This window comes from Scatophagus argus, chromosome 3 (assembly GCF_020382885.2).
Source record: "Scatophagus argus isolate fScaArg1 chromosome 3, fScaArg1.pri, whole genome shotgun sequence".
Classification (NCBI taxonomy): domain Eukaryota; kingdom Metazoa; phylum Chordata; class Actinopteri; family Scatophagidae; genus Scatophagus; species Scatophagus argus.
The window spans coordinates 3,777,169-3,792,610 of NC_058495.1; the positions used below are offsets into that span (position 1 = coordinate 3,777,169).

General features: G+C 41.3%; 2 protein-coding genes across 3 annotated transcripts in view; both read right to left on the reverse strand.

The window, feature by feature from the left end:
* Positions 1 to 243: 243 nt before the first annotated feature.
* si:dkey-156n14.3 (zinc finger protein ZXDC) lies at positions 244 to 9,145 on the reverse strand. The gene is made up of 10 exons (XM_046381887.1): positions 7,092 to 9,145; positions 6,166 to 6,318; positions 5,591 to 5,669; positions 4,496 to 4,626; positions 4,113 to 4,283; positions 3,081 to 3,865; positions 2,574 to 2,658; positions 2,295 to 2,467; positions 2,055 to 2,156; positions 244 to 1,505 (listed from the first exon to the last, which is right to left on the reverse strand). Exons 1-10 carry the CDS (start codon positions 9,094 to 9,096, stop codon positions 1,419 to 1,421), a joined length of 3,771 nt encoding a protein of 1,256 aa, XP_046237843.1. The 5' UTR covers positions 9,097 to 9,145; the 3' UTR covers positions 244 to 1,418.
* Positions 9,146 to 12,039: 2,894 nt separating this feature from the next.
* Positions 12,040 to 15,442, reverse strand: part of LOC124055261 (copine-9-like) — a 135,330-nt gene continuing 131,927 nt past the window's right edge. For both annotated transcript variants that reach the window (XM_046381908.1, XM_046381900.1), the window contains 2 exons: positions 14,148 to 14,221; positions 12,040 to 13,597 (listed from right to left, as the gene is read on the reverse strand). In XM_046381908.1, coding sequence (XP_046237864.1) covers positions 13,370 to 13,597; positions 14,148 to 14,221 — 302 coding nt within the window. In that variant the 3' untranslated portion in view covers positions 12,040 to 13,369. The remainder of the gene's footprint in view (positions 13,598 to 14,147; positions 14,222 to 15,442) is intronic.

Consider the following 15,442-nt stretch of genomic DNA (forward strand, 5'->3'; position numbering starts at 1 on the left):
CAACCATTTGCTGGTTCCAAATTTTGAAACGTAAAGATTCCCTGCTTTTCTTTGTCATTTATGATAGCAAACGAAGGGTCTTTGGGTATTGGACTTGGTTGGACAAAAGAAACCACCTTTTCTGTTTTCCACTTTGGACTGAAATTTTTCAATTTTATATTTTACAAACTAAACAAAATATTCCCTAAAATAATTGACACACTAATCAATATTAAAAATAACAGATTACAGAAGAATTATTTCTTGTTATAAAGTGTCACTTTATCTCATTACAGCTCAAAACTTTCTTGTTACTTCACAAAACAACCATACCTTGTTCAAATCTGTCACAAGACACACCTGGAATATAACGTGAAGACGTTCTTGTAAAACTATAAGGTTTTGAACTATTGGAAACTGAGCAAATGGACCGTCACAGTGGCAGCAACGTCTGTTTGTGTAACCTTTGGTACCGATACCTTCAACTGCAACGGTGGAATTGTAAATCTTTTCAGAACTGTTCATGTTGGATTGAGCTGAAATATTCTCAGATCGTCTTTATGAGCTCTGAAAATGAACAAGGTTTGAGCGAACTGTTTTCCATACTGTCAAACATCATACATTTACCCTTCATAAATCTTAGTTCTTACACATGACCTGGTCAAAATGAAAACAATGCATTTCTCAGATAATTAAAAAAATCTAAAAGAAGGCCTCCCCACAAACACTTCTGATTGTGCTTTGTTTCTTTAATTCATCTCTGTGCTTGGCTCTGCCATTCTGTAAACCCACAGCTAAATAATAAATAACAAACAGATAAAATTATTACAAGGTACTAACTCATTATATGCTGTATATAAACACATGAACAGGCATGTTTTCAACATGGACGTACTGCTGCCATAGAAAAATAAATCTAACAAAATGTAATAAATCAAAATAGAAACAAATAAAGCAGATAACCGGCCGGTGGAGGAATGCACAGCACGAGGTGTCGGTAAGGCAACTGGAGCGTAGACAGCACACTGTGTGTGCATGAGTGGCAATGTGGCACCATGAAATACACATAGTTACTGTCAAAACCCACAGGACACAGAGGAACAGAGCCTCTCACATGTCTCTTCAACATCAGATGGCTCTTGGGGTTGATTTTGGTACAATCTGGACTTTAAAAATAAACACATGATAACCTTCTGAAAACAAAATCCTCATCTCCTCTTGTCAAGGTGCATTATCTCTGGACTCTACATTATCCATGTCCACTTACTCCCCAAAATATAACCACATGTCCAAAAATACTCTCAAAATCCTGGGGGAAAAATGAGGCAGCCATATGATTGAGTCCAACATCTCATGGTGTGTTTGTTGGTGTAAACTGTGACGAGGTGCAAGGGAGGTCGATCACAGCGGCAGACATGTGACCTGCAGCTCTGAGGTGCTCACTCCAAGTCCTGAAGGTTGATTGTGCTTCCTGTGAACTGGGAGTTGTCAGAGCCGTTGTCATCCTCTGTCATCACTGAAGGTTCCTGTGACAAAACACACAGACACAGCTCAGTTCTCTTATATCCAAACTAACCCAGCTGGGTTGCCACAATGCACTGGTACTGACAAGAAGAGTGATATTAAAAAGTTAAATACTAATATCAAGTTAATAACACACTTCTGATAATACTGACTAAATAATTCAGTGCAGATGTTAGGTCTTGTGGATCTTTTGTTCATCACTTCATCTGGTTGCCTTTTCACTGTTTGCAAAGCGTAATTGTTCTTTTAGTACAGCTATGGTTACAGACTCTCTCTCCACCTCACTCTACTCACATTTTGAGTGCAATTCATTTGTAAAAATAAGAGGCAAAACAAACAACAAAGATTAATCTGTCTGAGTTTTGTTTTTTGAAAGTTCTGTAGACCTCACTATTGTGAACATATTATATACATATAATAAAAATATATTAACTTTGTGAATTCTATAAGCCACAATAATCATGCAGTGAAAAGCTGTTAATGTGACAGCCAGTCTCAATATAAATAAAGGTACAGAGGCAACAGAGATTGTAAATGAAAACTGTTGTCACCTGTAAAATGTTGACTGGCAGATCAGCAGTGAGCTGAGAGTGGGAGCTGGAGGGCTGAGAGCTCAGCTGGAAGGCCAGGTCACCATCGCTGGCTGGGTCATCCTGCGTGTGCACACTCTGATCAGCACATCTTTCAACAAAGGCGTCGCTTTGTGTGGCTATTCAATGCAACTGGCACATCCCATCACACTGTGTACATGGTAAACATATTGTATTGTAATAGGATGTTGGTGATCTCACCTGCAGCAACTGAATCTGGACATACTGGGCTCCGGTTACGGGATCACGTAGAGTCAAGCCCCCATTGGCTGCTGCAGCTCCTTCACCATAACGAGCACCGGAAGGGCCCATGGGTGCTGTGACTGTGGCTGCCTTTGCTCCTTTAGTTTTTCTCTGACTTGATCCTGAACTCCCTGGATTTGGCAAAAATAACAAGGCTTGCTGTCAGTCTCTAATCTCCATCTAGTCTCACAGAGGAGCATTAAACAAAAGGCTGAAATCGGTCAACGTGTGTCTCACCAGAGGAGTTCGAGGGACCTCTTTGCTTCTTCTTCTTGGCCAGCTGGATGGCTCTGTAATCAGTCCTGGCTGAGCCTCCACTCTCCTGACCAACAAAATAGGCACAAATGTTACTACACAAAACCATCAAAGCATGTTGTCCTATGAGAGCTAATACCAACTACAGTCAAGCTTCTAATAGCCCACATTTGTGCTATTTAGTAAAAATTCAACCCTTTCATCCAAAGCTGCTGGCGTCATGATGGTCAGTTTTTAAAGAAAGATGAAAATTGATAAAGCAGAGGATTTATTATTATTATTATTATTACATATGCTCTTCATACTTATCAAAACCTGGTGCCTAAATTGCCCATAATGCAACTGAAGCACCTCAGTTTAGTCAGGGATTTGTGCATGTTGTGCTAGCAGTAGCTAAGGTAGCCCGCTTTAGAGATAAGCAGGTTATGTAGTAGAAGTTAGTCAAGTAACACTTTTGAAAATTAGTGGCGTTCCCCTTTTAACACTCACCAGGAAGCTACTTGGTGACACAGCGTTGAGTTCCTGGTCTTTCTGTGGGCTGAAGCTGCTGCTGTGACTGGGAAAAACAAACTGGGTGAGGACTTTTCCTCCTTCTTGAGGCCCCAGCACCTCCACACAGCCCAGCAGAGGCCCCGCACCTGCCTGGCCCCCCACCTCCACCACCTTTGAAGGTGACGCCAGCAGCTCAGCAACAGGCGGGACCGCCAGGGAGGCTGTGGGCTCCACGCTCAGGGCACTGGAGGAGCTGAGAGGGTGCTGCAGAGTGGGGTCCACAGAGACCCCAGCACCCTGCATGGTGAGAGCTGTGAGGGTTCCCAGGGCCTCTGGGGTAACTGTCTGCACATCATTAAGGTTGAGAGTGCCCTGTGGGGGCAGGACATCACCAACTGTTCCTTCCAGACTGTGGTGGGGGCCCATGTCGGTGCTGGCTGCCAGGATGAGAGGGTCCACAGCTTTGGCCAGCGCAGTGCTAGTGCCAGTACCAAGAGTGGTGCCCACCGTGGAGGGGTCGATGGTGAGGATGCCTGAACTGACCAGGGAGAGGTCCATCGTAAAAGTGCCATTAGAGCTGCTCCCACTGACGGGGATTCCCACTCCAATGCCTGTTGTGGGCACAGTACCTCCAGGCACAGCAGAGAAAAGAGAGCTAAGGTCCAAGTTGGTCAGCTGGTCGCCCCCGGCAATACCAGGCCCTGCGACTGCTGTTGGGGGTGAGCTAATGAGCTCGCTGCTGGGGGTCAGTGTGGGTGTGGTCTCCATCTGGCTAAGCACATCTGGGATGAAGGAGAGAGAAAGTTTTGCAAGGTAAAGGATAGTACAAATGTTCTCAAAACAAATGTTGTCAAAGAAAATGTTTAAGTTTAGTTTTATACCATCAAAAACCATCACTTATTTACCCCTCCACAATTATCACAAACCAAATGAAAAAAAAAAGAGTCTTTCTCATTTGTGGGTGCAGTGAACAATTTATGGCTTTACAACATGACAGGAAAATGAATAACAACACTGACTGTTACTAACCGGGACTGAGGTGGTGGTGTTTGAGCATGTGGCTCTTAAGGCTGCTGCGGGAGGAGAAGTGCTTGGAGCAGTTAGCCACAGGACAGCGGGTCCTCAGGGTGCTGGCATCCTGCTTATGTTTCTTGGAGTGGATGTACAGGCTGCTGCGTGCTGAGAACTTGGCATTACAGCCTGAAGAATGTAAATGAGACAAACAACATAACTGTTTAGAAAAAAGTGAAACTGTTATTTTTACTCAGTCAAAAAAAAGAAAAAGACTCTTTTTGTTCATTTGTAACTGATCAAATAGTTGGATTTCATTTCAGAAAACCATCTTTATCATCATTATCAGAACCACCGAAAAAGTCTTACTCCTATATTTTGTTTTGGGTATGTGTACATACCTTCTGCATGGCACTGGAAAGGCTTGGTGCCCAGATGGGTGATACTGTGACCCTTGAGGTGCTCTGCCCGAGTGAAGGATTTCCCACAACCCTCCTCTGTACAGACAAAGCGACGGTCGTCGTCATGTTTCCTGATGAACACAAAGGAGACACAAATGAATTTCACACTTGTGGTAGCTAAAGTTAGCAAAGTTAGTTTGCGCTGCAATGGTTCATGGAGTTTAACTCTCCCTATGTGATGAAGCTTTAAAGTGAGCCATTGACAACTTCACTGACATCTCCATGTGATTCATTATCTAGTTGAAGAAGTTGTTGGACATAATTTCACTAGCTTCTAACACATAACTTCTTTCACGATCTTTGATGACATTAGATAAGCATTTTTGCTATTGTAAGCCATCGCTCAGCATCAACACACAGTGAAACCTGAGTATAAAACCAATAGCATACTAACTGCATAGAATTTATGGCGAAATATGCAAGCACAGTGACAATAACAACATGACAGACAGGTAATGTCTTTGTCTTCTTCTTTGTATATGGCAGACTAGACACTGTAATGGTGTATGGCTGTGTTTTACTGTTTATTATTAACAATCATCCAGAAACATCGGTTTCTTCATTTTAGTCCGTTTATCCAGGCTGAGTAAAGTGAAAACAGTAAGATCTGTTTCTCCAGCTGTTCCCAGGTCTTTCAACAGCTTCTTTGAAGTAATGCTGGTGTTATCTGGTGACTTTTTTCTAAAACTGAAATCACATTTTTAATTACAGAGAGACTAAAGTACCCAAAAAACAAATTGTAGGGTACCAGTACGGGATTCCAAGCACCACAACCAGTATCGGCTAAAATGTGAACAGTACACAAACCCATTTATCAGTTAAGCAGAACTGTATGAACACTACTGTGACAGTAAGTATAAATCTAAGCTACCTGGTTTGTATGACAAGGTCTCATTTCAAAACACCAGGTGTACGTGCAAAATCTGGTCTGTGGCCCAAATAATGTAAATAGATGTCTACAGCGATGGAGGCAAAGTAACTGTTGGCCTTCACCATGTTCATATAAGAAGGAAAGCATCTGTTAGTAGAACTTACCGTTTATGTCGGAGCAATTTAGACATGCTGGTGAAGGTCCAGCCACAGCCCTCTGAGTCACAGACAAATGGCCTCTCACCTGGAAATAGGAAATTAAACATGTATTTAATGGCGCACAGGATCCATGACCTGTGACACCAACACCAGTTTGGTACCATCTCATTTTGAGCTGAACACAGGCTTTCTGCTAGCTGGCCCACTTTTATCTGGTGGAACCTATGCTGCACCTTTAACCTCCTCCAGAGTGGATTTAGCTTACAAGATTTGGTCCAGTCACTTGTTTTGTAATCCTAAGGTTTTGGAAATATGTCGCGTTAACGGCTGCTCCCTTCTGACATAAGTGAACAGAGAGCAATACATTCACACCATCATGTGATTGAGGAATGATTAAAGAGAATAGCCTCAAACATATCTGGGGCCTGCCGCTCTCTATTGTGGAGTTCAAAAACCATTTTAATCAGAGACTCTTTTCACTGACTCAAGTACCCTGAAGTACAGATTAAAAGTATTAGAACCACTGGGGGGTTTGGGAGTTACAAAAATATCACTGACGCTTTGTTCTATCATCAGCTTACCAGTGTGACTTCTCATATGGATTTTGAGACGACAGGCCTTGTCATACGTCTTGTCACAGCCCGGGTAGGTGCAGGTGAAGTGGCCTGTTTCTCTGAAGTGAGTGCGATTGTGGGAGAAAAGGGCACTGAAGGTGATGAACGTTTTCTCACAGCCTGCACAACACAAAGACAAACATGAAGGAAGACAATGGACAACAGAAAAGAGCATTTTCTACCAGGAATATAGTATAATGAAGGATTTAAAGATTAACTTTTCTATTTTGGTAAAAGTTGTTTTCTTTCTGTCCAACTGCTGATAACCTCATAAAAATGTGCTACTATTACTCTGTTCAGTAATCAAGTAACTCAATGTTCAGTAATTATCAACAATCTATAATCTGAATCTGCAAAGTAACTAGTAACTGAAGTTAACTTCAAAATAAAAATAAATTTAGGGGAGTAAAAAGTACTATGTCTACCTCCAAAACATGGTAGAGTAGAAGTAGAAAATAGTAGAAGACTGAAATACTCAAATAAATGTACCTCTAAATCTTACATAGGTACAGCTCTGTTGTAATTTGTGCATAGTTACATAACATCACTGGTTGTTCTAAAATAGAAATTTTTATTGCAAGTGTATAACAGTTCCAAATACTTGCCTCCTTGATTAGTAATAATGGATATTCACCTTGGAAAAAAAACCCACATTGGTTTACTGTGATGTGTACGATTCACTACCATCACCTCGCACATTAGCAGCTCCAAATGCTTTCTGGAGGTTTAAACAGACTGTGCTTTGAGGTATTTTGCTTCATATGCAATATAATCAATGTCGCATGTTCAATATCGAACCATCATCCAACAGCAGGCAAAGTAAGTGGGAAAAGAGGAAATTGTAAAATGACAAATAACAGCAATATGAAAAAAAAACAGCATTCAGTTTGTACCTGGGAATTCACACTTGTGGGGCCTCTGTGGCTCAAAGTGGATTCTCTGGTGATTGGTAAGTCGTGTAGCACTGCGAAACCTCTCACTGCAGATCTCGCAGATGAAGGCATTATCCTGCTCATGGACCTTTACATGAGCCTTAAGGTTGTAGACTGTGGTGAAACGGCGACCACATCCTTCAAACTGACATGTATGTGGTCGCTGTTTATCATGGGACTGAAGATGTCGCTTCAGCTTGTAAGAGGTGGCAAAAGCCCATCCGCATCCCTCCACGGTGCACTGGTATGGGCGTGGGTCTTCAGCGTGGTTCAGGAGGTGAACCTTCAGTTTCTGGCGTGTGTCAAATATACTAGAGCACCCAGATTCTGGGCAGCCAAAAGAGGCCACAGTCTCTTTCTTGGATCTGATTAGTGGTACAGAAGGAAAGTCCCCATGATCACAGTCTACCACAGTGGCTTTTGGGTGTGGGGTGACCAGATCAGCGTCTGTTGCAGCGCACAGCACCCCTGCCTCTTGCTTAATGATGGGACAGGAGTCCAGAGAAGTGCCTAGCTCTGATAATGAGCAGTCATCCACCATAGCAAGCTCAGAGTCACTCACAGACAAACCGGGCTTGGGCTCATCCTGCTGACTGGAGCTGGATACTGTCAGTGTGCTGATCTTCCCAATGGATTTCGTACCACTGTCATAGTTGAGAAGAACAATATCCTCATGATCCTTCATTCCAAGGTGCTCCTTTAGGCTGACCATGTCATCCTCTTTGTGTACATATCCTTCTGGTGGGGCAGCGAGAGTCAGTATCCCGTTTTCTATGGTCACTATTATACTTTGGTTGTTTATTGTGATAGTTCCGGAAAAGGTTTCACTAGCAGGCGGACTTGTGGAGGCCGTGACCGGGTTTGCACTCTCCTGCAGACCCGTTGAGTCTGAAATGAAGTCCGAGGTGTCCATGGCCGAGTTCCCGGTAATCAGCGCACTGCCTTCGTCGATACGAGAGTGCGACGGAAGATCCCTAACCAGTTTACTTTCATTGTTTTCGGTACAAATCTGGCCGCAAATCTTATCGCCATATTTGTTTGTCAAAACAACGTCTTCGACAGTGTGGTGGTAGACGGTCTGTTTAGCATTAGCCACGGTAGAATTGCCGTTCAGTAAATTAAAAACATTCTCTGTTTTTTTCAAGACCTGAGTATCAAGACAGTTCAAGTTGTCATTAGATTCACAGAGAATAACGTCACTGCTGTTTCCAACCTCCATGGAGCCACCGGGACTTGCTTTAGAGAATTCTGGCTTTTTACCTTTCATTTTATCGCCGTCCTCAAATGATACATCCGGCCGACGTTTGCCTGCCTCACCATTGCCATCCTCTTGAACGACATTAAAAACAACATACAATTCCTTGGTGGTTTTGTCTGCCCTGTTGACTGTGTTGAAGCTCTCCGGCGTAGCAGCACTGTGGCTGGCAAGCGAAGGCTGCTTGAAGGCGCCGTCCTCACGCTGCTGCCGTAAAACTGGAAACGGTAACGTTAAGTGCCGCTGCGCTACCAGTTCCTCTTCCCCTTCAAAAAGGGGCAGCGCCATTTGCATTACAGTATCCCCGCTTTCTACCCCGTATTTCCAAGCAGTCCTAACAAATTCATGCGAGCCAAGCACTGTGTTGAGCTCATTTTCCTTCTCCGAGTTTAACGTTAACTTCTGAAGTGCACTCGGTCTATTTGCTGGCAAACTGTTTTTGTCGCTCGACTGTGGTTTGCTGAAACGCGAACAAGCCGCACCGCTGCCATTTTCCGCCAGTAGGTGAAACGAAGATGTCCTCGGCCTGGTGTTGTTGTTGTTGTCACTTTGTAGCTCAGGCGACTCAAGTGGTCCGTCGGCTTCGTTTTCCGTGGAAATAACACGAGATATCGACCCTGTCGCTGATCGCAGTGGAGACAGAGTAGTTCTATGTAGGGCGCCATGTTGAGAGTGAATGTTTTGGGCATCAGAAAGCCCCTGGATTTCCATCTTGGTATCCCTGTAGCAGCGACACAGTAAAGACCCGCCCTAGTAGATGTAGGCGATCCAGATTGCCACTACACAGTTTACAGCGGACCTAGTGGTGCCTTCGGGGCCACCATGGCAATCCTGTAGTCAGCGACGAAGCGACTAACCTCGTGAATTAGGCTGTTGTGTGTTTCTAAGTTAACGAGCATTGGGAAATTGCGAATGTTCTCTCTGAAGTTCAACGATACATATTTTCAGGGTAGCTTTACTTGGACACCTACGTTTGACACATCTTAATCAAAGCGGATTATGTCTAAACTGGTACCAGCATCAAACTGATATTTGTGTTTTCCATTTCGGTGGACTAGTTATATGACAGAAAAGTTGCAACAAATAGTTGGGAGAGTCTTGTTTTATATCCCAAAAACTGTGCAGTTACTTTGAGTTAGGTGCTACGAAGAGTACGTGAAGGTCTCAATAGGATTAGTTAGTTTAGTGAAACTCTGGAGTGGATTTTTGTAGCAGTGGATCCGAGTTGAATTTGTTATTATCAACCAGTAACACCTATTAGTGTATTTATATGACACGTTCTATCAATCCTTAAACGTTTAGCTGAAATGTGGAGCCAAAACACTTTGTAACTAGAAATCAACATTTCCAGTTCCAGTAAGGGTTTTTTCATTGTGTTTCCACTGAGGGGCAGTGTAGTACTAGAAAACATAAAGAAAAGAACTCACTAAAGGAAATCATAGATCTTCTATGGTTAAACCAATGTTTAAAAAGAATAGTTAATAGAGAATAGCAGTGCTGATGGTATAAGCATATAGTAGAAAATAAAACGTACAGTTGCAAATTTAAAAATGATTTGTCTCATAAAATCACTTCATCACAATCAGGAATATACCGTTATAAAGTTTGACAACATATGTAAAATGATAGCCAATATGTATTTTATACTGGAATTAATTATAATGTAACTGTCTGAAAATTGTAGAAATCTTATATTTCACAAAAAATAAGCCACTACACAGTTTGCAGTACCTCACAATGTAGTGGTCAGTTGGATCAGCTTGTTCCACATTTACTAACTAAAAGAGGAAACGCATTGCTAATTTAACCTGGTGTAATCATTACGTAAATGGAATAAGAATCTCTTCAGTAGCTGCAAATGCATTCATTGCAAGTGGAATTTTCAATTTTATTACAAACACAAGTCAGCGATATTCGAGCCACTCTGTTTTCCATGAAGCGATACTAAATACAAGCCTGAACATTAATTTTAATATTAGTCAGTTTTATATGACCTGTATTTTGTTTTTGTTATGATGCAAACTTAAGGAAAATAAGAAGAATAAAAAAAACAAAGATTTTTTTCCTCTGCATGTGGCACAGAGCATCTTCATGACCCACTGCGCACACTAAAGATAATATTTGAGTATCAGAAGTATTTTTTTCCCCATTACTACCAGAAGGGAAGGCTAAAATATAAATTTGGGGTGAGTAAAAATTAAAAGCCCCCCTCTAGACTATCCTTCTTGGAAAAAAAAATCAGAATGCTTCACACAATTTTTTGAAGTGTCCCTAACAAAACCCAGTAATTACTGTGAAAACATTAAGGAACTACACTGCTAGGGACAGAGGAGCCTTAAACAATATCTTTATTTGGTCTCTAAGCAAAACCTAGAAAACACTGACAAACCTTTCACTAAATTATAACAAACACAAATGGAGACAATAATAATAATAAAAAAAAAAACAACTGAGGATTACAGTATGAGAGAGGAACAGAATGGAGGAAGACTGTTCACAAAATATTCTGTACATCACTTTAGATGTATTTACATTTTACCTACATGTAGGCTGTAGGGAACACACTAGACTGGGGAGAAGCAGTGAGCGATATATTGTTTGTCAGTGTAATTAACTAATAATGTACACGCTGTGTAGAAAGCTCAACATGCTTCATACAAAAATATCCAATAAGTTATGTGACTTTGGGTTGGTGTGCTGTCATAACACATGCATGCATGTTTTAAACATCGTGTCATACAAATCTATCCTACTACGCATCTCCTATATGTTTTGGATTATGACATTGGCATTTCCTCCATGTATACTGTACACAATAACAGTAGAAATAGAAAGAACGCTCCTGCACAGTACACAAGTCAACACATGTACGAATTTTCTTCAAAGTCATTTTCACATATGAATAAAGATACAGGTTTTCTGAACATGTACAATCATCGGCAGCATATTAGCCAAATAAGCATGCAAAATAACATGGATTTCCTGTTTTGTCATATAAAAATAGAGTCCTTCCTCACACAAACTTGTAGGATTATGACAGATATAAGGCCACGTATCCATTTCCTTTCTGATACAATATGATACATGATGATTCACACAAATCCTGATGAATCCATTTATTACGTTATTATTGGCTTTCCAGAACTCCCCAACTTCATATTATTGTGATGCTTGAGCCATTCCTGGTCTGCAAAAAGTGTCGAAGGTCAGAGACAAGAAGTTTGTACCTAGCAGCACAATATCAGTTTTTAGGAGTGTACACGAGGAAAAGAGAAGACAGCCTGTTGCAGTAAAACAAATCTGACGTTTAGTACACAAGCACCAGTTCAATCTTACTTTTCTTTCTTCATGCACACAACAGATTAAATCACTAAAAAGTCTGTAAACCATTCACTGCAAATCAGCCTGTTTATGTAGTAGCTGATGAGCCCTGACTGACTGACTGCCACAGGAAATATGCAGCCATGTATCAACACCAGAAATGATAAGAGAAAACAGTGCATACATTTCCAAATGTAGTCAGCACATTACAACTCCCTGAAGGCAGTCTGAGTGACTTTGACACAGCACTTCATACCAAACCTCACTCTCCTTTTCACTCTTTTTCTTGGCGTCTTCTTTCCAGTCAAATAAAAGAAAGACAAAGTTAAAAAAAAAAAAAAAAAAGGAAATTTGGAAATTTGACATGCTTTCACATATTCTTTGCTACATATTAAGTATTCTGGCATGTGAAATGCACCCTGACCAGCTCTATTCATTTTAAACGGATACATGCACTAGACAGCTTGAGAACCAGAGGTGCCCATCTTATGAATGATTCATTCCAAATGACAGCTCCAGCTGAGAGAGTTACAATTTAGAGATAGAAGGAGGACAGCAGAGCACACTGTCATGACTATGTTCATCTTTGCAACCTGGGCTGAAATAATCTGTTCCACCAGATATTGTTGAATTGTACGGCGGCTAGAGGAAGTGGAGGAGCTCCAGCAGTGGATATTTCCGGCTGTTTGCTATTCAGAGCCAGTTTGGTGGCCTCATATATTTCCTGCTTTCAGGATGTGCTTGCAAGTGTCTCCCTTTCGTGTTGGACACGTGCGATTAGTTTAGCCTTGCCGAAGCTCCATTTCCTGAATGTCGACCTTGAAATGTAGAGCACTCACCACCCCTTTATATAAAAAACTTATTTGAATTTCATGTTCAGCACACAGTAATATACATCATACATTTTCATGAAGCAATAAAAAGAACCAGTGTCCACTGGCTTTCAGATGCCACAACCAGGACAGAATTTAATTTCTGTTTCTGTTTTCAGATTTCCTGTGTTGTTGTCAAACCTTTAAAATGCCCTGAGAATAAACAAACAAGCAAATGACATCAGCCTCAGCACTGTCCCTCTTTAAAACTGATAGAAATCGATTGCTCGGCCACTTCAGGATTTATTACTCTATTACAGCAGACACTCTTATCTCCGTGAGCAGGAAGAGTGTTACGGAAACTGAAGTGGGGTGGACAGAGCTGTAGACTCAACTTCTGCAGGAAAAGTCAGTTGTGGCCTTAGTCGCTTATTTGAAATGTTGGAACTGATGACTGAAGCAGAAGTGCTAAACTACATTTGAAGCCTTCGATTTAAATGCAGTTTGTGTATAATGATATGCGTGCTGCCCCTGCAGAGGGTGTATGACGATAGATGCAGACAAAAATCAGAGCCAGAAATATCAAAAGGGCCTAAAGTGTGTTTTCCACTTTTCCAGTCCAAATCTTGTTGGGGGAAATCCTCACCACCAACACTTTTAAAGGAATGTACTCTCTTCTGGTAGGTCTCCCTTTCAACTTACTATGGAAACAATCTTCCACATCCTGACTTTGTTCCTGTCAACCAATCCTGAAATTTTGCGACACACACACACACAAACACAGACACCAACGCACATCTCCCTTTGCTGACATCTCCAACCAGCATACTGCTCTGCTCACTGCCTTCATTTCAGGCGTGCATGTTACGTTCCTTCTGGGCAGCCGTGGTGGGTGCGGTATTGGTGGACATTGAGGGGGAGTCAGAGGTGGTTGGCAGAGGGGGCCGGGGTTCTATCCCCCGGCTCTTCATGAAGGACAGCAGCTGGTCGGGGATCTCCGCTAGGACATCCTTAGCAAGTCGGGCCATGCTCAGGACCTGGTTCCCTGACCGGTCGATGTAGTCCCGGAAGGGAACAAACTGAGTGCAAATAGGAGACAATTGATGATAGTAATGGGAAACATTGCCTAAATTTGGTATTGCTAAATCAGTTTTCACTTGTGCTGGTTGCTGTACAGTTAGTAATTGCTATGAAAAACCAGTTCAGTATGGCAGTTGAATTCATTTAATTAAATTCAGTTCTGCTTTTATGTTCATACAGAATATGGCTGACTAGAACAGGTGCTGAAATGTATGCCTAAATGCTACCAAAGACTGTAGTGTTTCATAGTCATAATCAACTAATGAAAGCATCTTCTTTTCAGTAAACATGTGAAAAATAGCTAAAATTCAAAAATAGAGGATATTCATGTTTCTTTTTTACCTTTTGATCAAAACAGTATCAGAACATTTCTCATCATTTATAATAGCCCACTGAAAACAAAATATTTTTTTATTACTCAGGTAATATGCCAAGAAAATCTTGTTTCCTAACAAAATCAATTCCTGGTTTTGCTGGTTGCAATGATACGACATGAAATCTGTGACTCAGATGGGTTACAGGGCAGGGTGTTTGTAAAATACACTTCACCTGGACAATGTCTCTCTCAGCAAAGCGTCCCCTGGAGGACACTCTGACCTCATCCCCATCCAGCTCCTCCATAGCTGTAGACAGCAAACACAATATTTAGCTGTTGGAAGGAACAGTCAAGGACAAATCCAAAACAACTTGTTTTATTAGAATTATCACCTTGCAGTTGTACACGCCCTGGCACTAGTCAGGTTGCACTTTACATCCATATCTGTCCAGACTTGTATAATATATGTAGTAGCTGATAGAGCTTCTTTACATGGTGCAACAACAATTACCTGAAGCTCAGTATCATCAAAGCCAATGAGCTAGTGGTGAACTACAATACTTCAGATATGGACATTGCTACAGAGAAGCTACAAATTCTAGCATCAACACACATAATCAACCAAACAGCACAGAAGATCTATACAATCAGGACAGTTTCAAGGTGGACACACACGATTAGTGTTGAAGAAAAAGTGAGTGCAGGATTACAGGCTTTTTTTTTGTTTACAGACATCACTTTTTATTGTTGTTTTTATTTTTAGTTTGTACCTATATTATTATTATGTTATTTTATTGTGGGTATGTGCATGGCCCAGGAGGATCACTGGGACCTGTCTAGGACTTTAATTATATGGCAAACAAGTCCCTTTTGTCTGTCAGAATATGAAGATCTTCTGTCAGTCCACAGTTAGCGCAGTTCATTATCTTTTTCACAACTGTCACAAACAAAATCTCAGGTTTTTCTCCGTCATTAGCAGAATTCATTATAGATGAGCAGCACAAAACAAACTAGCTGCCTGGCTAACTTGACTGACTTCCAGCGTAAACAAAGTTAATTATGTCTCACAGGAAAAATGGAGTACACTTTGGCCACATTCATTTTTCTTTAATTTATATATCTTTCGGTCTTTTTTTGTTTGTTTGTTTTTATGTACCAATCCTCTAAACAATAACTGAAATAACCCTCCACACTTGTAGACAACACAAGCTCTTTATGGACTTCTACACTTACCCTGATGACCATATAATAATGTGTTAGCATATAACTAATTTCTGTGCCAATCCTTTTGTCTTATCTTGAGTGAGGGGACAAAAGGAGCAAACTAACTCACTAATCTATGCAACCTTTAAATAAAGAATTTAGAAATTAAATAGTGGTCTGCATGATCCACTTAAGCCTCAACATGGTATCCATTGTAAACTAAGACCAGAGGAAACATAAGTGCAGTTCTGGCTGCTGATGAGCCAGGCAGCAGTCCTCAGTGAGACTTTTCCAACCCAGAACCTATTCTGTAACTCAACCTTAT